This window comes from Trichosurus vulpecula, chromosome 6, assembly GCF_011100635.1.
Source record: "Trichosurus vulpecula isolate mTriVul1 chromosome 6, mTriVul1.pri, whole genome shotgun sequence".
NCBI lineage: Eukaryota > Metazoa > Chordata > Mammalia > Diprotodontia > Phalangeridae > Trichosurus > Trichosurus vulpecula.
Window position 1 is genome coordinate 113,841,854 of NC_050578.1, and position 26,568 is coordinate 113,868,421.

At 39.7% G+C, this 26,568-nt stretch overlaps 1 protein-coding gene across 2 annotated transcripts in view; it reads left to right on the top strand.

Moving 5' to 3' along the window:
• RNF150 (ring finger protein 150) overlaps positions 1-26,568 on the top strand; it is a 354,105-nt gene that overhangs the window by 203,196 nt on the left and 124,341 nt on the right. The window contains exon 2 of one of the 2 annotated variants that reach the window (XM_036763787.1): positions 8,133-8,165. The exons of the other annotated variant lie outside the window; for it this stretch is intronic. Coding sequence (XP_036619682.1) covers positions 8,133-8,165 — 33 coding nt within the window. The remainder of the gene's footprint in view (positions 1-8,132; positions 8,166-26,568) is intronic. 2 annotated transcript variants of the gene reach the window in all.

Consider the following 26,568-nt stretch of genomic DNA (forward strand, 5'->3'; position numbering starts at 1 on the left):
ATCATTTACTTAGTTCAGGGAAAAAAGCCAGCACCCTGAACTTTGGGGCAAATACAAACAGAAATTACAAGTAGAAATTATATTAAACAGAGCAAATACCACAAACCAGTCTATCCATAACAATACATACATAGTTACCAGAGAGAGAAGCAACAACATCTGGGTTTTCAAAGCTGGGGGGGCTCCAGTGGCTACCCAGAGTCTCATCTGGCCAAATCACCAACACTTTTCCAATGAGTGTGCCCCCAAAGGCAAAACACTAAGCTGTGAATATATATACACTTCTGCAGGGTCAGAGGATTTTACAACTATTCGACTCAAACCCATGTGACCTAGGCCTTCCCATGACTTAAGCAGGTCATCCAAAACTCCAGATTCAATCAAAGATTCCCAATTGAAACAAAGGCAGGACCCATTAAAGGCACTTGATGGCCTTAGCATTCCAAAAGAGAAGACAACAAAAAAGTCCCACCCTAATTACCATGACGCAAAGCCAGTATTCAGACCCAGGTCCTCCAACTCAGGATCCAGTGTTCCAAGCACCTTGATTCTCTCTTTCCCTGGCATTAGCAAGCTTGACAAAAAAGCTTTCAGAACCTAAGCCCACATGCTCACAATGCTGGATACCATTGGACTGATCCCAGCAAGGATAATAGTGACCTGCCTTCTTCATTGGCTTTATCCCATGGCACATGATTTGCTAATTATATAGAAAAGGCTAATGTGATGTTATGCATTTAAAATACCCTCCTGGAAATAAATACTCCTAGAATAACAAGAGGTTTCGCGGCCCTTATTAAGTTGGCAGGGAAAGGGGAGGTACAATAATGGACCCTGATTTGGCTGTTTGAAGTTGAAAGATACACAGGGGCTCAATAAATGTGAATTAGATTGACTCAAGTAAAATTGAATTACAGACTGATCTAAGAAATTACAGAGGCATCATGTTGGTGTCACCAAGAGACCAGGTTCTATTCTTGGCTTTACCAATAACTAGCTGTGATCTCGATCAAGCCACTTCGCAACAGGGGGTCTCAGTCTCCTTATCTATAAAATCAAGGGGACTTGATAACCTTCCAATGGTGTTATGATTTTATGGTATCCAGAGTTTCTTCCATTTTGTCTGTTAGAATGGCAACATAGAAAGAGTGTCAAACTTGGATTCAGGGGAACCTAGGTTCAAATGTCCCTCCTCAAACTTAATAGAATGTGTTTCCTGAGACCATGGTACCATGTTGTGTTTCTTTTCCCCCATATTTGTATCTTCATTACTTAATCACAGTACTTGCCACGTAATAAGCACTAAATAAAGGCTCCTCAGTGGATTAACTGTCTAGCTATGGAACCATGGGCTAATTATTTCAACTCTGAACCTCAGTTTCCTTATTAATAAATTGGAGATAATAAGATCTTTGATGCCTATTTTCGCAGGGTGTTGTGAACAACAAATCTGAAAGCTTATAGAGATAGATAGATAGATAGATAGGCAGATGGATGTTTTAGATGGATGGATGGATGGATAGATAGATAGATAGATGGATATCAGTTGGTATTATTATGCAGCTCAGAAGTCACAAACCACAGGGGGCCTAATGGCATTCAATTAGGCCTACATGTTTTCTTTTCATGCCATACACATAACCAGAACTAAGGATATTGGAACTGGATTTAGAATAAGTACCTGGGTTCAAATCCCAGCTCTGCCACTTATTATCTGTATGGCCTTGGGGAGATCACTTAACTTCTTTGGGACTCAGTCACCCCTTCCATAAAATAAAGGGGTTGGACTTGAGAACCCAAATATATGATCTTAAAACAGTCGGCGAGATAGTCACATAGGGAGCAATGAAGGATATTTTAAAATTTCTTTTTAATAAACGCACATTTTGTACCATCAAATTCTACTCTCTGTAGCATGCAATTAGTTATTTTGTGATAAAGTCAGTGACACACAGGAGGGGTGCAATTTTCAAACTGTGTGTGTGTGTGTGTGTGTGTGTGTGTGTGTGTGTGTGTGTGTGTTTTGAGGAGGAAGGGAAGGAGAGTTTTCAGATCTTTCCTAGGAAATACAAGTTCCTTACTCCAAGCTAAGAGTTTACTCATAAAGGCAACAGAACTCAGGGAAACCCCATTTCCATCCCAGTTCCTAGCCTAAGAAAAACTTAAGAGAGGAGACACATTGTGGCATTGGAATTAAAGTCAGGAAAAGCTGAGTTCACATCTTGCCTCTGATATACTAGTTGTATAACCCTGGGCAAGTGACTTAACCTCTCCTGGCCTCAGTTTGTTCACCTGTAAAATAGGAATAGAAATAGTATCTACCTCACTGAATTGTGAGGTTCCAATGGGATAATATACAAAGGACAATGGAAAACCTTGAGATAGTACATAAAGGGCTACTGCTGTTACGTGACTATCATAATAATTTTTTTTTGATGGAGAGAGTGGTGATGGTATCTGAACTTATTAAGTGGCCTTTGGTAAGGAAAACAGATTATATAATATAGTAGGCAATTCACATTTCCCCCCACTAAACTTTCTGTTGTTGAAGTGGACAGTTTCTTCTATTGAGCTAGCTGTCAACAGAAATTTCTCTTTGAGTAACCTTTAGTCGATATATTGACCGTGGCCTTTAAAAACAAAACAAAACCCAGCAACCCACAAAGTGCTGTAAGGTTATTTGGAAAGGACCGAGTAACCGGTTCACTGGTAATCGGTTCTACAAAACAGGAATAAAAATATGGCAGTTACTATGGAGAGCTCCTATGAGATGCAGAGGTCTCCCAACATAGATTCTAGACCTGGAGTGAACAATCACCAACATTAAGAGGCAAGAGAAATATAGCCTCAGCTTGATTGTGGTTGCAGATCAACGCATGACTTACTCCTGCTCTACCCATCCCATTCAGAGTGGAGCATCTGAAGGTTTAAGGAAAAAGAGTAGGGGAAGGAAGAACCAAGAAACCATGCCCTACTTTTCTCTGCTGTTGTCTGTACACATCTCTTCTTCTGATGGCTTTTTTTCCTCTTCCTCTCCTTTGTTCTTCATTCCCCCACCCATTTTCTTAACTGGCCATAATGTGGAAACCGTATATTTGAAAATATTTGTTGTATTTATTGAATGAATTTTATTTTATGGTCCCTGGTTTTCATCTTAAAAATCATACTAGATTTTACATTCTGCACTCTTCTTTCAAATGGGAAGGAAAGGATGCTTTTTACTTCTGTGAGGTCTTTAATTGATTTTTTTTTTACATATAGTGTCTTTCAGTAAAAAAAAAAGGGGGGGGATTGCTGCTCTTATCATGGGCTAAGTGTAACAACAATGTTACTTGCAGCTACTGTGGAGGTGTAAGGCCAATAACACCAGCACACAGGAGGACTGCTAGCACAAGTTCTTTCATCTGCTTTTCTGAAAGAAAGGAACTTTAAGGGGTTAACAATCTTACTTTAATTAAACATACATGTATCATTCACTTAGTTCAATGGAAAAAGTCAGCAACCTGAACTTCAGATCAAATACAAATTACAAACAGAGAAAATAACACAAATCAACAGACAGGCTTCTAAATGTCTGACTATAGCAGTACATACATAGTTACCAGAGAGAGCACCAACATCTGGGTTTTCAAAGCTGGGGAGCTCCTTAATGGCTTCCCAGAGTCTCGTCTGACAAAATCACACAAACACTCTTCCAATGAGTGAGCCTCCAAAGCAAAATACTAACCTCAGAGTATATATACACTTCTTCAGGGTCAGAGCGCGTCACAACCACGTGACTCAAACTCATGTGACTTAGGCTTTCTTGTGACTTAAGCAGGTCATCAAAAACACTTGATTCAATCAAAGACTCTTGATTCAAACAAAGGCAAGACTCAATCAAAGGCACTTGATTGCCTTAGTGCTGAGAAGCACTCCAAAAGAAAAAAAACAGCAAAAAGTCCCACTTTGCTCGCCATTACACTAAACCAGAGGAAATAGACATCCATTATAGAATTGTGAGTTTCCTTTTAGGATCTCTGTTGCATTGGAGCAGATCAACAAGAGAGATGTTTGATAACTTAAATGTCCTAAGAACAGACACTGGGCTTATTCGTCTTTTTAGGTTCTTGTCAGCTGAGCCATTACTTATACTCCCATTGGCAGAACTAGTGGCCCAAAGGCAATATCAAATTCTTCCTAAAGAAACAGAAATACATCGACAGGATCATCATCCTAGAAAAAGAAGGAACAAGCTCCTCCTGGGCTCCAGGTTCCTCTGGATGTCAGGGTATAGGACTTAGAGTCACAAGATCTGAGTTCATGCTGTGGCTCTGCTACAAATGCAATATGACGTTGGGCTGGCCACTTTCAAGGTCCCAGTTTCTTTATCTGTAAAATGGTCTGAATCCTTGGTTCTTCACTTTTTTAATGTCATGGCCCTGTTTGGCAGTCTGGTGAAGCCTATACACTTTCTCAAGATAATATTTTTAAATTCAAAAAATAAAATGTATAGGATTATTATTGAAATGCATTTATTGAATGAAATTATTAAAATGCATTTTTCAAAATATTAAAAGAACAAGTTCTTGGACCCCTAGGTTAAGAATCTTTGGTAAATGGTCTTTAAAATGCCTTCCAGTTCTAGTTTTCAGTGATTTCCAGCTCCTTTTAAAAAAGTTCTTTGGTTTTTTGTTTGTTTGTTTGTTCTTAATGGATAGATAGGAGAAGATTCATCTTGAAGTCAGAAAAAACTAGGTTCAAGTCCTCCCTACTAGATCTCTGCAAGTATTTCAACTTCTCAGTGTCCCTAGAAAACTCTCTGGGTCTGTAAGTTATAGACAAGTTATGAATATTGCTTCTGTGGAGGAAATTTCCAAAATAGGAATTCTCTTCACAGAAGAAATCATAGTGCTAGAGTTCTCCCTCCTTTTATCAACCCCCACCGAGAAATCAAAAAAACAAAAATACAGGATCAAAGATTTAAAGTTTAAAGGAAGTAGGACCTTAGAATTTACTAGTCCAATCACCTCATTTTACATTTGAGGAAACTGACATCCAGAGAGGAGCAGTAACCTGCACAAGGTCACAAAGACCTTAAGTAGCAAAGTTGGATTTTGAACCCACTTTTGAATCACTTTTTCTATCATACCTTCTCTTCAGGTCACATCCACTAGAGAAAATGTATGCTTGGTCATGAAGAGCTTCCAAGTTATAGGTTATCCAAGCATGAAGAGAAAATAAGGGAGGTGGACTCAAGAAGCCAAATATATAATCTTAAAAGAGCTGGCAAGACAGTCAGCCAGCTAGGGAACAATGAAGAATATTTTAATATTGGTGGGAGTTTTTTTGTTTGTTTTTGTTTTGCTGAATGTTGAGAAATCAAGAAACTTCTTCTTTAAGTATCAGTAATTCAAATTTGGTTCTAAGTTCATCTGCACAAAGGATATGACTTTGTTCTATTCTAGGAAGGAGATTTAGACCTGTACTTCTTTCATTTGCATTTTTTTTTCCCAGCACAAATTCCTGACAGCAAATTTTGAAAAAAAAAAATATCCTGACATACACCTCCTGCCACCTGAACATCATATCCCTTTTGGTTATTCTGCTCTGATACAGGAAATCAACTGCTGCCCTGTTCATCTCTGTCCATTCTGAATTTTCTGCTGTTTTCTTCTGTCAATTTTAAAGTCAATTTAAAATGGACTTTCTATGCTTCCTTTTTTTTTTTGCATCACTATCACTGCTGACTAGCTGTTATCCACCTATCTCTGCCTCTTTCAAATAGAAAGCTTCTCTTGTATCATAAATAAGTACAGTCGAGTAAAATAAATCATCATGCTGTCCAAGTCTGAAAATGTTAGTCTGATTTGGCACTTTTAGTCAATCACCTTTCTACCAGGAGATGGAAAGCACACTTCATTATCAGTCTCCTGGAGTCATGTTTACTCATTGCATTAATCTGAAGCCTTTGAAAGTTGTTTACCACCACCCACCCCCCCCCATTGTTGTAGTCATATAAATTATTCTGGTTCTGCTCACTTGTTTCTGCATCATATTATTCAAATCTTACATTGCTCATATTCATCATGTCTTATAGCTCAGTAATATTCCATTTCATTCCCATACCATTATTTGCTCAGCCTTTCCCCAGTTGAGGGACACACACTTCATTTCCAGTTCTTCATTACTACAAAAAGTTCCCTATGAATGCTTGTGTCCATACGAGTCTCCTTTCTACGTGTCTTGGACCTTTTGGGGTGTATATCTAACATTGGTATTTAATTGTACATTTCATGTAAAGTATAAAGTTTGAGGGGAAGGAAATTGCAAGGAAGAGAACAGGTTATAGTGATGGTGCTGAAAGAGACCAAGCTTGGGCTTCCGTAAGTTTCCTTAGAGGGAAGACTGTTTCCCTTGTGTTCGTTCAGAGCAGAATAGTACAGTATTTTTGTGGGCTGAAATAACCCCCACCCACCCCCAAATCCCCATTCCCAGTCCTGTCAAGTTGTTAATGCTTTCTCATTTCTCTGGTTGAAATCAGTTTATATATTGTGTCTTTACTGATGTGCGTACGTATGTATCCTTCCTACAGAATATAAGCACCTTGAAGACAAGAAGTCCCTCATTTTAGTTACTGTATCCTCAGCATCCAGCATTTAGTAACTGCTTGTTGAACTGAATCGAACGAATTCAATACTCATCCCATGCTCCCGAGTGGCTTTGCATGCTCATCCTATGCCCTAGGATGCCAAATCGATAAATCATGTAGACATAGGGCTTAAGGTCTTGAAGCCATTTTGTGGAGAATAGGACTTCCTGTAATGGATAGGTTATGTTGTTGTTGTTATCATTACTGTTGCTGCTGCAGTAAATATTTCCGGAGAGGAGTATTGAAAGAAGCTGCGGTTCTCACCAAAGCACAAACAGGCATGTGCCTGTACACTGCCAGACTCAAAGGGGTTAGGAGCGAGATTTAAGCTGTGAAAGTCACTGACCAGTTGGTCTATCTCCTCTTTCTTTGGATTGTTAAGACAGTGCAATGATGTCATCCTAATTATGTATCTGTGCATATGGTTTGTGCCAAAGATTACACAGGGCCCCTCCTATATACTTCTTGTTGTTCAGTCTTTTCAGTTGTGTTTGACTCTTCATGACCTCATTCAGGGTGTTTTTGGCAGAGATACTGGAGTGGTTTGCCATTTCCTTCTCCAGCTTATTTTACAGAGGAGGAAATTGAGGCAGACAGGCTTAAGTGACTTGTCCAGGCTCACATGGTAAGTGCCCAGGGATGGATTTGAATGCAGGTTTTTCTGGCTTGAGAGCCCGTGCTCTGTCCGTTGTGCCACCTAGCTGCCCCTCATGTAGTAGAAGTTTACTAAATGCTTGCCAATTGATTGATTCCTGACAAGACTGTATAAGCCAGTGGTTCTCAAAGGGTATTCCAGGTATTGTATGGAACTGACCCAATCCCATTGGCATGCTCTAGGCTTCCACAAATTTTATTGAATTTATACTTGCAACCCTTTGCACATGTGCATGTATGAATCTCCTGTATTCCTCATTCAAATAATGATACTGTGCCATGATCAAAAAAAAGTCTGAGAACTACTAATATATAGAGGCAGCCAGGTAATGCAGTGGATAACACAGTGGCCCTGAAGCCAGAAAGACCTAAATTCCATCCTCAGACAAGTACTATGTGTCCCTGCGGCAAATCACTTAATCTCTGCCTGCCTTAGTTTCCTTATCTATAAAATGGGGATGTAGCAAAAAGCTCCTGAGGTTGTTGTGAGTATAAAATGAGATATTTGTAAATTTTGCAAACCTTAAAGCACTATAGAAATGCCAGCTATCATTATTATTATCATTATTAACAATCGTTCTATCCTCAGGGGAAACCTACTGGGTGTCAATATCCTACTTTTTTCTTCCCTTTTTTAAAACGCTCATTTTATTCTAAACTTAATAGCCACCGATAGAATATTCAAATAAACAAAATAAAATGATTCCATGTGGGAAACTGTAAACCACATTATTTGCAACTGGTTACAAAGACATGTATTTTAACTTTAAGAAGATGATAACAAAAAAAGTCCTGTTTGCTCTCGTCCCTTTCTGATCTCTTTTTCTTCTATGTATTTTTTTTTCAGATTTTGTTGCTGTTACTTTTTTACATGATTGCAGTAAGTCTCTATGTTGCTGTTCCAATTCTATTTCTTCGCCCTGCATCACTTCATAGACGTCGCCCCATATTTCCATTCTTCATAATTGTCATTTCTTATGGTGCAATTATATTTTGAAGCACAAACTGTTTCCGAATTTTGAAGCACAAATTGTACAGATCAGACTACTATGACTTTTAGCACAGCAAAGTCTTCTATTCCTTTTTAGGCAGCATGGTACAGTAGAAGGAGCTCTGGCTCTGCAGTTAGAGAGCCTGGGTTCAAATCCCACCTCTGACGCTTACCACCTGTTTGACATTGGGTGAGTCACTTTTCTTCCCTAGGCCTCATTAGTAAATTGAGGGGGTTGGATTAGATGGCCTCTAAGGTCCCTTTCACCTCTAGATCTTTGATCCTATGATAAAGTCTTAGGAGTCAGATCACTGGGTCAAAGGGCTGGACAGTTGAATAATTTTTATTATATATGGTTACATTGCTTTCCAAAAAGATTGCACCAATTCACAGCTCCACCTGCAACATAATAGTGTGCCTGCTTTTCCACAGCACTGCCAACATTGAATTTCATCATTATCAATGTTCACCAATTTAATGGTTAAAGAGTGATACCTCAGAGTTGTTTTGATATCTCTCATCACCGGAGAGAGGATTTGAACAACTTTTTATGTAGTTGTTAATCATTTGTGTTTCTTTTGAGAACAACCTTTGAGCATTTATCCACCAGGGAATAGATTTTCCTCCTAAAAAATTGTGTCAGTTTTTTTATCAACTTTGGATATCAGATTTTTTACTAGAAATATTGATAGCAAAGATTTCCCCCCCAACCCCCCAGTCTTTTTTTTCTTTTTTATCAAATGGAATGTCAGTATTCTTCCATGTTTAAAATGTCACTATTCCTTGTTATTTAAAATAATCCATCCATCCTATAGTGATACGTAGGGGCTCAATCTATTGTAGTGGAATGAGCACAGAAGATGGGACTCAGGAATACCCTGTTCTATCCCTAGCTCTTCCACTAACTAGTTATGTGAAGAAACACAAGTGACTTTCCATCTCTGGGTCCCAGTTCCCTCATCTGTAAAGTGAGGACATTGGACTAGATGAGATCCATGGTCACTTCCAACTCCTTATTTCTCTGATTAATTAGTTTTAAAACTTGTGATCAGTCAATACCATGCAATAAAAAACAAAAAGTCATATGAATAGTGATGTATATGTGCTTGAAATGCTTCCTTTCATTGGCATGCCCATCCTGACATTTACATAATCACATAATCTCAGAAGCCTGAAGGACCTCAGAGGCCATTTATTCCAACCCAAAACTGAACAAGTATCTCCTTGACAGCACATTCCAGTCACCCATTTTTTGCCTGAAGACCACTAATGAAGGGGAACCTTCCTCACTCCTGAAGCAACCCATTCTACATTGGTATAGCTCTAACTAGGAGGGAGTTTTTCCTTTCCTTTTATAGGACAGAAATCTACCGCTCAACCACTTCTGCAGTTTGGCCCTTTCTGCCCTCTAGGACCAACACAACAAAGTCTAGCCCTTCTTCTGCATAACAAATTATTATGTCTACCTTAAGCCTTATCTTCTCTAGGCTAAAGAGCCCCAATTCCCACACCAATCCCAACTCTGAGGTGTACTAACTCTGTGACCTTGGGCAAGTCACTTAACTTCTATGGGCATCAGTTTCCTCATCTATAAAATTAAGGGGTTGGACTAGATGGCCTCTAAGTTCCCTTCCAGCTCTAAATTTATTTTCCTGTTATCCTAGATGGCTTCTAAGGTCCCTTCAAGGTCTATCTAAACTCGTGATAGTAAGCGCTTAATAAATGCTTGTCGATTGATTATCTGATACTCTATTATCTTTCCCTTTAGAGCCTCTCCAGACTATCCATATCCTTTTTTAAAATGTTGCACTCATGCCGAGTGTTGTTTTTGCTGTCAGACACCGTCACTGTATGGTTTGTTTTGCTTAAATGTTTTACTCTGTAACAAGAGAAGACTTCATGGGGGTGGAGAGTTAATGAGGGGTTATATCTAGAAATGACAATGATTTAAAAATAAAAGATGTCAATGAAACTTAAGTCAAGTCAAAGAACAAACAAAAATTTTAATTTAAAAAAATGGTACCCAGAACTGAATACTGTACTCCCTATGTGGTCTGACCAGAGCATAGTGCACCAGAACTTTGGCCTCTCCAGTCCTGGACACAAGGCCTCTTTTAAGATTTCTGATAGTCTGGTTGGGGGAATTAATATGCATTTTCGTACATTCAGTAACATAAATATCATTATAAATATTGCAGAAGTCATTTATGTCCAATTTTGGGATATCATTCACTATAGAGGCGTGTTTGAGATGGATTACCTACCTAATTAAGTTCTTCTTGGTCTAATATTAAAATTACTTTGCATTCTCTAGGGAAATATTTACTATTTTCAGGAGAAGGGTGATGGAGGTGAGGGAAGGATATTTCTTCCCGCTCTCTGTTGTGGATTGCTGTTAGTCTGCTGTTAAAGCATTCCCTGCTGTTAATCCAAAAAAAAGAAAAAATGTGGAGCCAATCAGGAAGAATTTGTATAAAGCAAAAACACACCAACAGTACAGAATAAGATGTGAAGAGTAATATCTTGATAGACATTTACTAACCAAGCTCATAAGGATCTTGGTTATTATTAGCTGAGTTTCTTGAGCACTGTAAACCTGGATCAAGTAGAGAATCCAGGGGGACTCTGGAAAAGGATTTTCTACCCTGTGGGTGGGTTTAGGACAGTAGTTTAGTACCACTTCCCAGATAGAAAAGGAAGATTTAGGTTGGCTGTTTCATAAAGAGTCTAGCATTTCTTTGTATTGCAGATAATTCTTTTTTGGCGTTTAGCTTTCTTCTTTTGAACTTAATTAGGGAAGGATCTCGTTGTTAAACATTCTTTGGCTGTCCAAACTTTGAGCTGGGTCTCTTATTTCCTACCTGCAAATACAAATTGAGCTTATTGTCAGTAACTACTTTGGAAAGGAAAAAAAAAACTTGGAAATTAAAAAAGAGTAAGTCATTAAAAACCCAGGACGTCCCTGCTGTTAGCACTGTGGGTCAGACATGTCACAGTCAGACGTCCTCTCTTTCTCTCACACTGATGGACAGTTCTTCCTCAAAACAAAGGATAATTAAGTACACAAAAAAAATGAGAAATGATATGTAAAGCACTTTGGAAACCTTGAAGCATTATATAAATATTAGTTAATTATTATTATAAAGTGAGGGTTCAGAGGATTCAGTCTTACTTCAGAATCCAAAGCGGTCTGTGTTTCAGGTCCAATTTGGGGATTTAGACCATATGAAATATATCATTCATTTCATAAGCTCAGCTCTCCCCTAGACAACTGTTTCTCCTTGAAGTGGCCAGTTAGCCTCAGAGGATTCTTACATCATTCTCCCCTCTCTCCTCCACGCTCCTTCTATAGTAACTATACTAAATAGTACCCTACTCACCAAAAAGTCTGAATATTCCTTTCGAGAGCAATAAATAGGTAGGGGCAATCAGGCCTTTGCACCAAGGTGGTGGAATTCATGCAATGCTCTTAGTGCCTGTACTCCTTTGTCAAGTAAACACAACAGAGCTCAGCATCTGATCAGATGGAATTCTTAGTTAAATTGAGAAGCTTCTCAAAGGCAGATGCTTCCTCCTTCAGAATATGGCACCCTGAGCTCCCTGGCTCAACCTCATCCTGCTTCCTCTCCCATTAAAGGCCTACCAACGATGACCATTAGGACTAGTGTCCCAGAATTTCTCCCCTAATGAAGCCCTGTCCTGAGGGCCAAAGTCTCTCCCTAAGGTTAATCTCCGTACTTCACCAATTTCATTTGGCTTAAAGAATTGATTTGGGAATGGCCAACACAACAGCTTGTACCACTTTCCCTAGGCACAGATGTCGCTTGTGAAGTCTCTGCACTTCCCTAAATTGGTGTGGGTTCTATCCCCACCCCCAAATTGGTTCCTGCACAGAACAAAATGAAGTGGAAATTACTACGTGGTAATAGTTACGTGGTAACAGTCATTAACAACTCTTTAAAAGATAATAGAACACTTTTATACCTATTATTCAATCATCGCCAATCTCGTGAAGTATGTTGTAGAAGTACTATCATCTTCATTTTACAGAATGAGAGAAATGATGTTCAGACTTGCTAAAGTCACAAAGCTAGTATATTGCAGAGCCAGAATTTGAACTCAGGTCTCATTACTTAGTGTAGTGCTCTTTTTACTTGACCATACCATATAATTAAATCATTGGGAAACTGTCTAATTGATCTTTAGTTTATATGGTCCAATTAAATGATTTAGATCCCAGAGTCTCTCTTTGGCCCAAATTGCCTAATTTGGCTATGTATGGTTATGAAATTAAGCAAATCCAACCCGTACCAATCCACTTTACTTTAGCCCGCTTTAACTCTCAGCTCACTAATACGTTAGTATTGGGGAATGAGTTTTGCATTAGGCAGCCTCTGGTTTATTTGGCTAGGTTAACACCATCACAACAACTACAATAGTAGCTAACATTTATATAGCATATACTGTATGTCAGCCACTGTCCTAATTGGTTTACAGTCATTATCTATTTGCTCTTCACAGTAACCCTGCAAAGTAGATACCATTATTATTATCCCCATTTTACAGATGAAGAAACTGAGGTACACAAGGGCTAAGTGATTTACCCAGGGTCATACAGCTAAAGAGTGCCTCTGAGGCCATATTCAAACTTAGGTCTTCCTGACTCCAGGCCCAGTGCTGTGTTTGCTGTGCCACTGTTATTACATAGAGGAGAGCTCACAGGGAAAGGAAATGTGCCCCAAATCCTGGTCTCTGCCCTGTATATTCTAACAGCTCTCATATTGCAGGTGAAGCACTATAAGAGGTCCCAGGTCTCATGCCTGGCAGATTTTTAGCTTGAGTCAGTCCATTTCCTCCATGGGTTGCCTTGCCAGGGGGATTTTCTGCATCTCGATATCTCAATAACACAATAATCTCCTAGTCCCCAGAAGAAATGCACAAGCTAATACTTGGGATCATTTTTCCATGAACAGGAGACATATAAGAACCTATTGGGAGCCTTTGGCTTAGGGTGCATCCAAAAAGGAGATATTTATAAGGAGCACCCAACCTAACAATTTTACCCATGAACTCTATTCTAACATTCGCCTGTGAGAAAGAGATTACATAACATGGAATTTGTGTGTCTGTTGTATTTATTTGCTGGTGTATGTATTGTATCTCTCCAGGAGAATAAAACCTCCTTGAAGGCAAGGGCTGTCTTATTTTTCTCTCTGTATACCCACTGCCTATCATAGTGCCTTGCAAACAGTAGGTACAAAAATAGGAGGCTTATTGAATTGAATAGAATCAACAATCAACAAGTATTAATTAAATACTATGTGCCAGATAGGTACTGGGACTACAAAGAGAAAAACAAGACAGCTCTTACCTTCCAGGAATTTATACTCTATCCGGAGAGGCAACATGTTCATATAGAATTACATACAAAATCAATACAAGGTATACAGCAGCTTGTGGGATCAGGAAAGGTGTCATGTAAAAGGTAGTTCTTAAGCTAAGTTTTGGAGGAAACAAAGTATCCTAGGAGTCAAGGGTGAGGAAGGAGTACATTTGGTGACTGGAAGAATAGGATCATACCCTAGATTGGATCTTAGAGGCTATCTAGACCCTGCCACAAACCTATTTTTACAAATGAGGAAACTGAGGCACAGGGTATTTAAATGACTTGCCCAGAGTCATAGATACAGGTTGAGCCAAGATTTAAACCTAGTGCTCTTAACCATGCTGGATTATTATGTGAGAGGAACAGCAAGAAGGTGGTTTGGCTGGATTGAAGAATACAAGAGAAGGATCCTTGCATAATGATACCTAACACCTATCTTGGGGCCAGATTGTGAAGGCTTTAAATGCCAAACACAGGATTTTAAATTTTGTGCTAGGGACAATGGGGAGCTATTTTAGTTAATTGAGAAGGGGAGGGACATGGTCAGGCCCATGTTTAAGGAAAATCACTTTGGCAGCTCTGTGGAGGATGGATTGGAGAAGGCACAGACTTGAGGCAGGGAGGCCAATTAGGAGACAATTAGAATTGTTCAGGCGAGAAGTGAGGAAGTCTTGAACTCTGCTAATGGCTGTCAGTAGAGAGAAGGGACATAGGTGAGGGAGGTGCTGTAGAGAGAGAAATGACAAGATTTGGTGACTGATTAGGTATGTGGTATGACAGACAGTGAGGAATGGAGGATAATGCCAAGGTTGTGAATTAGGGTGACTGCCCTGGAGAGAAATAGAGAAGTTTGAAGAGGTCACCGGTTAGAGTGATGGTTGAAGGGAGGGGCTGTTGGTCGGAAGGAAAATAATGAGCTCTGTTTTAGATTTGGCAATCTTGACATTTCTACGGGACATGTAGTTCTACATATCTAATATTCAGTTGATGATGTGGAGCTGAAGTTTAGGGGAGAGACTAGAGCTGGAAAGGCAGATTTGGGAGTCATTAACTATAGTGTTGATAATTAAATTCGTGTGAACCAATGAGGTCACCATGTGAAAGAGTGTAAAGAGGCCACAGAAGAGAGTCTAGGACAGAAACTTAGGGTGTGCCTACAGCAGATATGCCTGCAATATGGATATGAACATCCATTAAGGTGTAGTCTCACAGAAAGGAGACTAGGAGAGAGCAATGCCATGAAAAACCAGAGAAAAAAGAATATCAGGGAGGAAAGAGGGTGGTCAACAATATCAAGTGCTGCGAAGAGAAGTCAGGAAGGAAAAAATGAGAAAATACTGTTTGATCTTGCATTTCAGAGATCATTAGTAAATCTGGGCGGAGGATTTTCAGATAAGTTTAAAAAAACAATATGTATTAGAGGCAAGATTTTAACCCATGACTTTCTGGTTCAAACCCCAGATCTCTATCCTGGACACCAAGTGACCTCAGCTGGAAGTACTATTTATTAGCTAATGTCATTGTGAAGCTACCCTCTTTTTTTTTTGGAGGGGGGAAGGCAGCGCAATTGGGGTTAAGTGAATTGCCCAAGGTCACACAGCTAGTAAATATCTGAGGCCACGGGGGTATTATGGAGAAAGCCCCTTCTAAATCTTACCAGCATAGTGCAGTGGAAGGAACACTGTTTCAGGAGTCAAGAATCTTGGGTTTGAATTTTGCTATGATGCCTATAATCTGTGTGATCTTGGACAAATTGCTTAATCTCTCTGGACCTCAGTTTCCTCTTCTGTAAAATGAGGACAAATGAGTCCCTTCCAGCTCTAGATCTAAATATAAGCTACTCTTCTACTCCCAGTATTTGCTTCTGGGATTCCAGCATTCGGTCTGTTCTCCCATGGCTACCAATTATGTTCACACTCTGAGTCTCAGACAGTGCCACATTACAGAAGTGGGAGAACAGAGAAGGAATACTTGAAAATGGAATTGTACCAGTGAACAGCTGGTTTCCAATTAGATGACGTGTAGAACAGTTCAGACTCCCAGCCATTTGCAATAAAGACTTCCAAGATCAGCTTTGTAAATGAGCTTGCATTCATCCGGGCCCTGATTGGCTGCTATTGTACACTTGCTACTCTGCAGTGTCCCTGGTCACTCTTCAGACAGTTAGAAAGCTTGTCTTTTCCCTTAGGCCCCGAAGTCACATCTCCAAGAGGGATCATAGCACACTGGCTTTTCAGTGTTGTGCTTCAAGGGTATAATTTGGTGTCCCCTCCATCCCCCCAGTATAGATATTAATGGAGTTTTGATGATGGGCTTATGCCTCATGGGGCTTCAGCCCCCTCTCTCAGAAAGGTGCATGAGTTTCAAAGGTGTGGCCAGCCAGGAAAGAAGTAGGACCAGAATAGTCTTTAATGAGCTTCTTTTCCCCTTTGATGTAAGTGTTCTCATTCAGCTTCTGCAGGAGCCCCACGCCTTTGTTAGGCTTTCCACTGCAGATAGGGAGGCAGAAGCCCTGTGAATTAAGTGGAAGAGGCCTCCTTAGGTGGGTGAGTCAGCACTGTGATGACTCAGGAATACACTGAGGAGGCAGCAAACACGTTGGTATATGGGAGACAGCATGATGTGGTTAATGGGGGGGGGGGGGAGACACATACAGAAGAGAGACACAGAGAGAAAGGGAGTGAGAGAGAGAGAGAAGGAGAGACAGAGAGAGACAGAGGAGAGAGAGAAGAAGAAGAAGAAGAAGAGGAGGAGAAAAGGAAAGGAGAGAGACGGGGGAGAGAGACAGAGAAATGAGAACAAAGACTAGACTGGGAATTTTGAGTTGGGTATTACTAGCTTGATAAGTGACTTAAAATCTGGTCTTTAGTTTCCTCACCTATAAAATGGGGATGATAACAATTTGAGTGTATACAAAAACACTTTGTGAAAGGTTATAGAAAGATGTTATTAATATGCAGAATTATTAAACTAAAGATAGATCATTCAGGCCTACGTTTTTATCTCTGACTAATCCTTCTATCAAGGTCAGTTTTCTCAGCATCAAGTTTTAGATTTAGGCCACTGCTATAGCCTGTTAAGATCTTTTTTTGACTCAGACTCTGTCATCCACTGTGCTAACTATCCTTCCCAGATTTTTGTCATTAGCAAATTGGTTGTGCATGTTAATGTATTGGTATAGCTAGGTGGCACAGTGGATTCGGGAATCAGGAAGACTCACCTTCCCAAGTTCAAATCCAGCCTCAGCTACTTACTAGCTGTGTGACTCTGGACAAGTCGCTTAACCTTGTTTGCCTCCATTTCCTCATCTGTAAAATGAACTGGAGAAGGAAATGGCAAGCCATTCCAGTATCTTTGCCAAGAAAACCTCAGTTGAGGTCACAAAGCGTTGGACAGGCCTGAAAAACGACAACAACAAATGCCAATGTATGCCTTTCTCCACGTCACTGATAAATATGTTGAACAGACAGAGCCAATCATCAGTCCCCAAGGTACTGCACTGCAGACCTCCCGTCATATTGACGTTGAGCCAGCAGTCACTTCTCTATTCCAACCATCCAACCAGTTTTCAAGCTATCACATTGTATTATCATCTCATCCAGATTTCCCCCATCTTCTCCACAGTAATAGGATGAAATACTTTATCAGAAGCTTTGCTAAATCGAGGTAAACTCTAGCTGCAGCATCCCTTCGTGTACGAACTTAGCAATTCTGTCAGAAAAAGGAATTAGTTTGGTCTGGCATGACTTGTTCTTGATGAAGTCATGCGGGGTTTTTGCAATCACTGCTTCTCCTTCTAGTTGTTCATGTCTCATTAATGATCTGTTCTAGAATTTTCTAGAATTTTCTCAGGAATCAGAAGTCAGGCCCACCTTACTAATCTTGCAGACTCTGGTCTCTCCTCTTTTCTTTTAAACTAAGGACAACATTGTCCTTCTTCAGTAACAGAATTAAAACTAACTGGGAGCTCAGAGGTCGCTTAGTACAGCACCTTCATTTTTACATATGAGACGACCAAGGCCCAGGTGACTTGACCAAGGTTACACAGGCAACAAATGCCACATGCAAGATTTGAACCCAGACCCAGTGCTCTTTCCACAGTATTCTACTTGTGGCACCTCTCCTGTTCTCAATAGATCTTTCACATTGTCTTTGCTGGATCAACAATCACAATGAATTCTTTTAGTACCTAAGAATGTTGTTCATCTGAATCAGATGGCTTGACTTCATCAAGGGCAGCTCCATGCAATCTTACCATCTCCCTTTTTATCTTGACCCTTAATTCCCCATTGGCATTTTTGTTCTGCTCTTTCCAGTGTAAAGGTCAGTTTCTTGGCCTGGAAAACAGAAGCAAAAAGAAAAACGCTAATTAAACAGCTTTGCTTTCTCTTTGTTCTTAATTATCATCTTGCTATCACCTCCCAAAGAAGGATCTTATCCCTTCTTTGAGCCTCTCTTTTCTCCCCCTATAGTTTAAAAAGCTCTTTTGTTGTCCTTAGCTTGCCTTGCCAGCCTCAGTTTATTCCTAGCTTCAGCACCATGGACATTATCTTTACAATGCTCCACTTAGGTTTGTTTCTTTAGAATTTCAGTCTTGAGCATCTCCTTTCCCTCTTAGCATGACTTGTCATGACTATGCAACTTTTGTCTAGGGATCACATTTGTCTTTCCTCTGGACCTTTTGAAATATACTTTCCCCAAATTCAGAGTGTATGTAAGACTGTGCTCGCTTTCCGCTTCTTTTCTCCCACAAACGCTAAGAGGGAGTGGGCATTCTCTCACCTCTCTACCACCTAGGTTACCCATCATTTCCATCCTGAAAGCCAGTTCTTTGCTATTGCAGAGAAGCAAAAATACCAGGTAGGACCTTCTCCTTTTGAAAAATGAAATTATACCTAAGGCAAACCAAGAAGGGGGCTTTGGAGTCAAAGGATCTGAGTTCAGATCCAGGCTTTGCCATTTACTACCTGTGTGAGCCAGTAACTTGGGCCAAGTAATTTAACCTCCCTTGGCCTCTGTTTTCTGATCTTTAAAATGAGGGGGGTGGAATAAATGCCCCCTCCATTGATCTCAAAGTACTCTTCTTCACACTTTCTCCCTCTGGTTCCTGGATAGTCTCATATGAGTACGCTATAGATATAGATATGTGTGTTATTTAGACCTGTAAGGCAACATTAAATATCCTGAAATCCAACCTCTTTATTTTACAAATAAAGAAGCTGTAACTCAAGTTGCTGTTTGTTCAAGGTCACATAGGTTCAAAGTGATTGTGGCAGGCAGAATTTGAACCCAAATCTGATTCTAAATCAGAATTCCACTACTTCCCAGAGTAAATAAGGTCCTAGGGAGCTTCTTGAAGCACATAAAGTTTATGCGATTCATGCAGGGTCATAAATCCAGGGTCAAGAGTAGGATTCACACTCAAATCTTCTTGACTTCATGTTGCTCTCTATGCAGTATGTCACAATGCTAGCTCCTATGTGTTTGTTGGTCTGGACCTATAAGTTTGTGAGTATGTATGTCTAGAAATGTGTACATACATGGATATTTGGGGGGGGGGTTGTTGATTATTTAAATCCAACTCTTCAGTTTGCATGCCAGATTGCTAATTTGACATTCAGTTGACCAGCCTCCTGGAAATGTTGTCAGCCTGCTTGAGGGCTGTTCCTTCCCTGGGGATCATGGCGGGGGTGTCTGTCTGTCTGTCTGTGTGTGTTGGTGTGTCTGTGTGCGTGCTTTAGTGTGTCTCTGTTTTTCTGTCTCTCCCTTCTTATTGCTCCCTCTTCTCTCCTTTTGTCTCTTTCTTTCCCTCCCTTCCTTTCTCTCTCTTTCTCTCTGTTTCCCTCTCCCCCTCCTTTTCCTTCTCTTCCTGTCTCTCTCCCACCTCACTGATATCTCCAGACTTAGCCTAAGAAGAGTGGGAGAAAGTCTAGGGAAATGGTTCCATACCCAAGTGAAGTAGGTAGTCAAAAGGGGGAACTGGAATCCTTCTCTCCTGCCCTAGTTCACTCTAGAGCTCTTTTTCAGAAACATAATTAGTAAGCATCGCTATTAGCTAAAAGCATTAGCAGTAGCCCTGGACTCTGTGCGTCACTATCATCTATCCCAAATCCTAAGAGCCCCTATCCTATTACATGTATTGGCTTGACTCTCCATACCCACTTGAGCCACCTTGGAATGAATAAATATATGGGGGGAAATTTATTAAGCACCTACTATGTGTCAAGCACTGTGCTAAGTGCTAGGATCACAAACGAGGGGAGAGGGAAGAGTTCAGCTGAAGGTTAGATGGAAGGGCCCTAGGGGTCCTAACAGCATTGGCAAGGCTGGCAATCCTTTGGGCATACCAGCAGATCAGATTATAATGCCCACAGGCCTGGAGAACATAGTGACAGCACAGATGGTCAGTTTCAGAAGACTTAAGGGTGCAACGGCAGCACAGTTAGTAAAGTGTAATTTGTTTTCCATCATCTTCTTCCAAACATTCCATTCCCAACTTTAAGCAACAATAAAGCCTGAGCCACAGACTCAGACCCAGGCAGTGGAGTGGTATGCAAGGAGCAGTGGATATGTAATCAGAGGACCTGGGTTTGAATCCCAGCTCTGTTATTATAAATAACAGAGTCAATTTAGGCAAGTTATTTAACATCTCTGGGCTTCTGAGTTTCTTCCTCCATCAAGTGAGATTCCATGATCTCAAAGTTCCTTTCATCTTTCCATTATACAGCCTACCTCTGATGACATTCCATTCTCTCCTGTGTTTCCTTACCTGTTTTCATTCACCCCACTCTCTCTCTAACCTCAAGCATACACTATGCCAAGATTCCTTCTTGTCAGACCTACTCTCTTCATTCACCCCATCCTCTGTTTCTCTTCTCTTCCACCTTCGCCTTTCTTATGTTCAAAAACTAAATCTTCCTATTGGATGCTTTCATCTTGCTTGTTTTTATATATTTCCTGCAGTCATTGAAATCACCGATTACAGCCGATCAGCTCATGCATTTCATTGTATCAATCTACCTTTATGTCATATGTCTCTACTGGACTCAGGTCCAGGAAGTTTGGGGCACTGCCTTATCTAAACTTTGTGTGCCCCCAGCATTTAGCACAAGGTTCTGTACGTACCAAGTGCTTAAAAAAATGTTAGTTGAATGAACGAGTGAATGAATTAACTTAATCATCTCTAAAGTGAGTATAATCATATTTATTATAATATTATATTATCAACATAGTTTTGGAGGCTCAAAATCATTAGTGGCTGTACTTTTTTGGCCACAGTAACTCTGAAGGACATCTACTAAGATGTGGAGGGGTTGGGATATGTGTCAGAAAAGAAAGCATGGATCCTTGAAGCTGAGTGATTTAATGAGGATTTTACATGGAAGGCAGACAAAAGGGCAAAACTGGTTTATGATTAGTATACCTTCTGGACGTTTGAATTGATTTTAGGCCTTTAGGCTGGATTTTAGGCCTTTCAGGCCTCCCCAACTAATTTCATCATTGAGTCATGGTGGCAGTGGCTGGGTAGCATTCACATTCTAATTAAACCTGAATACCTTTTGTTTTATGATGCATAATGCTCCATCATGAATGTTACTTAAAAATTCATGGAATCTTTGCTTTAATCACTTGTAGAGAAAGAAAACAAAAAATACCAGTAATAAGCTGATGCTGAGGAAATATTAAATAGTGACAGAAGGGCCAGCTTAGGAATCAGGAAGACCTGCCCCAAATCCTGCATCTGATATTTATGAACTCTGTGACCCTGGGCAAATCACTGGCCCTCGCAGTGGCCCTCCAGCAACTCTGTAAGACTGTGGGTTACAGGTGAATTGTCTACCTTGTTCCAGAAGTGATTTTCTCACTGAGAATTCCCTACATTTCATGACTTTATTAAGCCACAAATCCCAGACCAAAAAAACTAATGCTGAGTCAGTGTGACCAGCAAAAAAAACCTCTCTATTCAGAAGCAATGCTATGTCTATGTCTATGTATGTCTGAGTGTGTTTCTGCACCCCAGTATAAGGCATATGTGCCAATTTTCTTTCGAAAACTATGCTTCTAAGATATTTCGCAACCTCCCTGTAACATTTGTGGCAGGTCCCCACAAATGGTACAAAAGAATTCTGTCTACAACAGCAATAACAAAGCAGTGACCAAGAAAGACATTTTCTTAAACAAATAATTTTTCTCATGAATTTACCCTGACCTAATTGGGAGGGAGCATGACACAGTGGGTGAAGGGCCTGCCTTGGAGTTAGGAAGATGTGAATTCAGGTGCCATCTCTATCATGTGCCAGGCTGTGTGACCTGGAACAGATCACTTAACTTTCCAGTATGCCAGGCAATTCTCTTATAGTTACAGCTACAGCATATACGGATATGACATCACCCACCGATGACCCCTAAATCATATAGCTAAACATAAAAATAAAAACAATTTATAAACACAGAGAGTTTGGTACATAGTAGGGACTTAAGAATGCTTGTTGATTGATTGATTTGGATGTCAAGAGGTCATCTGGTCCAACCCCCTAACTATACAGATGAGAAAACTAAAACCCAGGGAGGCTAAATAAATTTTCCACAGTTTTTTTTTCTGAACTTGTTTTGACTGAACATTAACATACGTGAAAGTAAATACATTATCGTTATCATTATTATAAGTATTATCATTACCACCTCCATCATCATCACTATATAGACTTATATATGTACATTTTGTCTCCCCCAGTAGACAAGAGCAGACTATTTCTTTTTTTTGTCTTTGTGTACCCAGTGACTAGCACTGTGCCCACACTGGGTGCTCAATTAATACCTGTTGACCCATTGCTATTTTATTATTACTGCCACCCTCATCATCATTTATCTACTGTATAGACATATGCATGTTTTGTCTTCCCCAATAGACAAGAGTAAAGATTCTTTCTTTCTTTTTGTCCTTGTGTATCTACTGCCTAGCATAATGCCCACACTTACTGGGTGTTCATTTAATGCTTGCTGATTCATTACTTACTATTATTATGACATAACTATAGCCCATTTGTATGCCCTTCTGGTTCTGCTTTTTCCCTTTTGCATCATTTCCTATAAGTAGATAAGACTTCTTAAAAACAGCAAGTGTTCTCTTGCAAAGAAATTAGGATATTAAATGACAAGAGTAATTTAAGGAGAGCAATCTAAGAATCCAAATTCTACCTAAGTGCCCCCAGGAGACCCAGGACAAAATCCCAAATTCCACAGCACAGAAAAGATAAATGTAAGCAATAAACAAATGAATAAATCTCCTGGAGTAAAAGTAAAATAAAAATAGAATTGAATAGGTGGGCCCCTCCCACTGGGACTGCAGAGAACAGAGGTACCATTTAGATGCCTCCATCAGGTGAGATTAGTCTACTGTACAAAGGAGATCATGTTTCCCTCGAGACAAAGCCGGCCTCACAGGCTTAATCCTTCACAAAACCTCAGGCCACATGCAACCATTAGACATTAGCAAACAAGGAAATTCAAGGACTGGCAGCATCCATTGTAAATTCTATAACATGAGATTCAAGTCACTGTCAAGAGTAATTCCCAGAAAGAAGCAGCCAAGCCTAGTTACTATAGAGCTGGATATTGGGTTTTTGGTGGTTGTTGGTTTTGTTTTGTTTTGTTTTTTAAATCCATCCAGTACGAATGTTTCAGGAGTTCTTTCTGTTTAATAGATCTGAGTATGGCAGGGCATCTCGGTCCTGGAGCTAAGCTTTAAGGTACCTACACAACTCAAGTGAAATGAAACCAAAATGGACAGGATTGACAACAGGGAAAATTTGTATTAGAAACCTGGCTGGTAATCCAGATCAGATTGAGCAAAATTGCTAAGTAGTTGCTAAGATTCCTACCCTCCCTGGGCTTTGAGAGGCCTGAGAAGTTATTTCCTTCCTGATTGCAAGGTGTGAAAAAGGCCAAGGCACATGAAGCCCCACTAATTGTTTGGTAATGACTTTTCTTGTCCAGCAAAGTATTCTTTGCAGCCACCTCTAACAGGAAGGATAGGATGACCTGATAATAGATTTCTTTTTTTTTTATTTATTTATTCTTAGTTTTCTACATTCACTTTCATAAGTTTTCAATCTCTCCACCTCTCTCTCCTGCATGCAATCTGATATAGGCTCTACATAGACATTCTTATTAAGCACATTTTCACATTAGTCATATTATATAGAAGAATTAGAACAAATGGAAGGAACCATGAAAAACAACAACAACAAAAAAAAGAACAGAACAAAACAAAAAAAGAGAGCAAATAGGATGCTTCAATCTGGATTCAGACTCCATATTTCTTTCTCTGGATGTGGATGGCATTTTCTATCATGAGTGTTTTGGAGTTCTGAAGAGCAAAGTCTATCAAAGTCAGTCATCACACAATGTGACTGTTACTGTATACAGTGTTCTTCTGGTTCTGCTCACTTCACTCAGCATCAGTTCATATAAATCTTTCCAGATTTTTCTGCCTGTTCATCATTTCCTATAGCACAATAGTATTCCATTACATTCATGTATCACAACTTGTTCAGCCATTCCCCTGTTGATGGGCATCCCCTCCATTTCTAGTTCTTGGCCACTACAAAAAGAGCTGCTATAAATATTTTTGTACATGTGAGTTTTTCCCATTATTATGATCTCTTTGGGATACAACCCTAGAAGTGGTATTGCTGGGTCAAAGGATATGCCTATTTTTACAGCCCTTTGGGCATAGTTCCAAATTGTTCTCCAGAATGGTTGGATCAGTTCACAACTCCACCAACAATGAATTAGTGTTCCAAATTTTCTATATCTTCTCCAGCATTTATAATTTTCCTGTTTTGCCATGTTAGCCAATCTGATAGATGTGATGTGGTACCTAAGAGTTGTTTTGATTTGCATTTCTCCAATCAATTGTGATTTAGAGCATTTTTTCATATGACTGCAAAGAGCTCTAATTTCTTCCTCTGAAAACTGCCTGTTCATATCCTTTGACCATTTATCAATTGGACAATGACTTGTATTCTTATAAATTTGACTCAGTTCTCTATATATTTCAGAAATGAGGCCTTTATCAGGGATACTGGTTGTAAAAACTCTTTCCCAATTTTCTGCTTCCCTCCTGATTTTGGTTGTATTGCCTTTGTGCAAAAACTTTTCAATTTAATGTAATCAAAATTATCCATTTTGCATTTCATAATGTCCTCTATTTATTGTTTGGTTACAAATTCTTCCATTCTCCATAAATTGACAGTAGATATCAAGAGGAGTGTAATGCAATGAAAAAAAATGTAAGTCTGGAGTTAAGAGATCTGATTGCCAGTCCTGTCTCTGCTTGGACAACCTATCAGCCTATCAGCCAGTCAACAAGCATTTATTAAGGGCCTATTGTATGCCAAGCTTTATGTAAATCACGTCTGTTCTCTGGGCCTGAGTTGTCTTCTTTACAAAAGGAGGGCTTTGGACTAGGTGACCTCAGAGGTCCCTTCCAACTATAAATCTATAAGAACGAATGAATAAGGCATTTATTAAGCATTTACAATGTACAAAGCATTGAGGATACAAATAGAAACAATACTGTTCTTCCTCCTCAAGATCCTGTATGAAAGTAGGCAAGCCCACAGGGGCATCAGAGTCAAAAGGAGAAGTTCTAGGGTACAATGATCCTTTTATCTTCAGGCTGTCTTGGTTCTATCCATGGCCATTCATTTAATGAACATTTATTAAGCACCTCTATGTGCAAAGCACTATGGTGGTTATTGGGAGGGATACAAACTGAAATAAAACAATCCATGGAGAGAGGAAATACAAAGTTAAAAAAAAAGCACAATCCCTGCCCTTAAGGAGCTTACAGTCTTGTAGGGAAATAAGATTTCAGCACAGCTAAATATACAGAATGTCCCAAGAGCCTTAATGTCATTTTAAACTTTTTTTTTTTGGACGGAGGAAGGCAAGGCAATTAGGGTTAAGTGACTTGCCCAAGGTCATACAGCTAATAAGTGTCAAGTGTCTGAGCTAGATTTGAACTCAGGTTCTCATGACTCCAGGGCCAGTACTCTATTCACTGTGCCACTTAGCTGCCCCTCATTTTAAACTTTAGTACCTCAAAAGTACACTAAAACTTTTGGGACACGCTATATGACTAAAAGTCCAAAAATTCAATATCTTTCTAACTTCGAGAAATCCATTATCAGACACAGCAACAACAAAATACAAAGCAACAAAAACAGTATCCTTTTTTAAAGGCAACAATTGCTTCTGGGTTTAAAAAGGTTAAAAAAAGACATTTTCTGCTATTATAATTTGTGTGTGTGTGTGTGTGTGTATGTGTGTATGTGTGTATGTGTGTGTGTTTATTCAACCCCTGGATCATTCCTCCTTGGTGGTATAACATCACATGACGAATGAAATGGAAAGGGTCCAAAGTGCTCTGAATTCCCAAGTGGGGAGAACATATAGAACAAGAAAGCTGCAAATAGCTAACAAGAATTCATATGCACATGCCACTTTAGAGGCTTACAAAGCAGCTTCCTCACAACCTCGATAGGAGGGTGGTACCAGTATTGCTATTCTCATTTTAGAGGTGAGGAAAATAGAGGTCTGAGATGTTAAATGGTTTGTCTATATAGAAGAAGGAAATGGCAAACCACTCCAGTATCTTTGCCAGGAAAACCCCCCTTGGGGTCATGAAGAATTGGACATGACTGAGAATAACAGCAAAAATATTTAGATAGTTAATAAGAGACTATGGGGAGATTTGATTTCAGGTTTCCTCATTCCAAGTCCCATGGGCTAGCCACAGACACCGGGCTGCTTTTCTAATTGAAGCCTCTCTGATATTCTATCACTAGTGAAATATTCAGCCCTGACTCGTCACAACCCTTTTGAGTGAGCATGCTAATT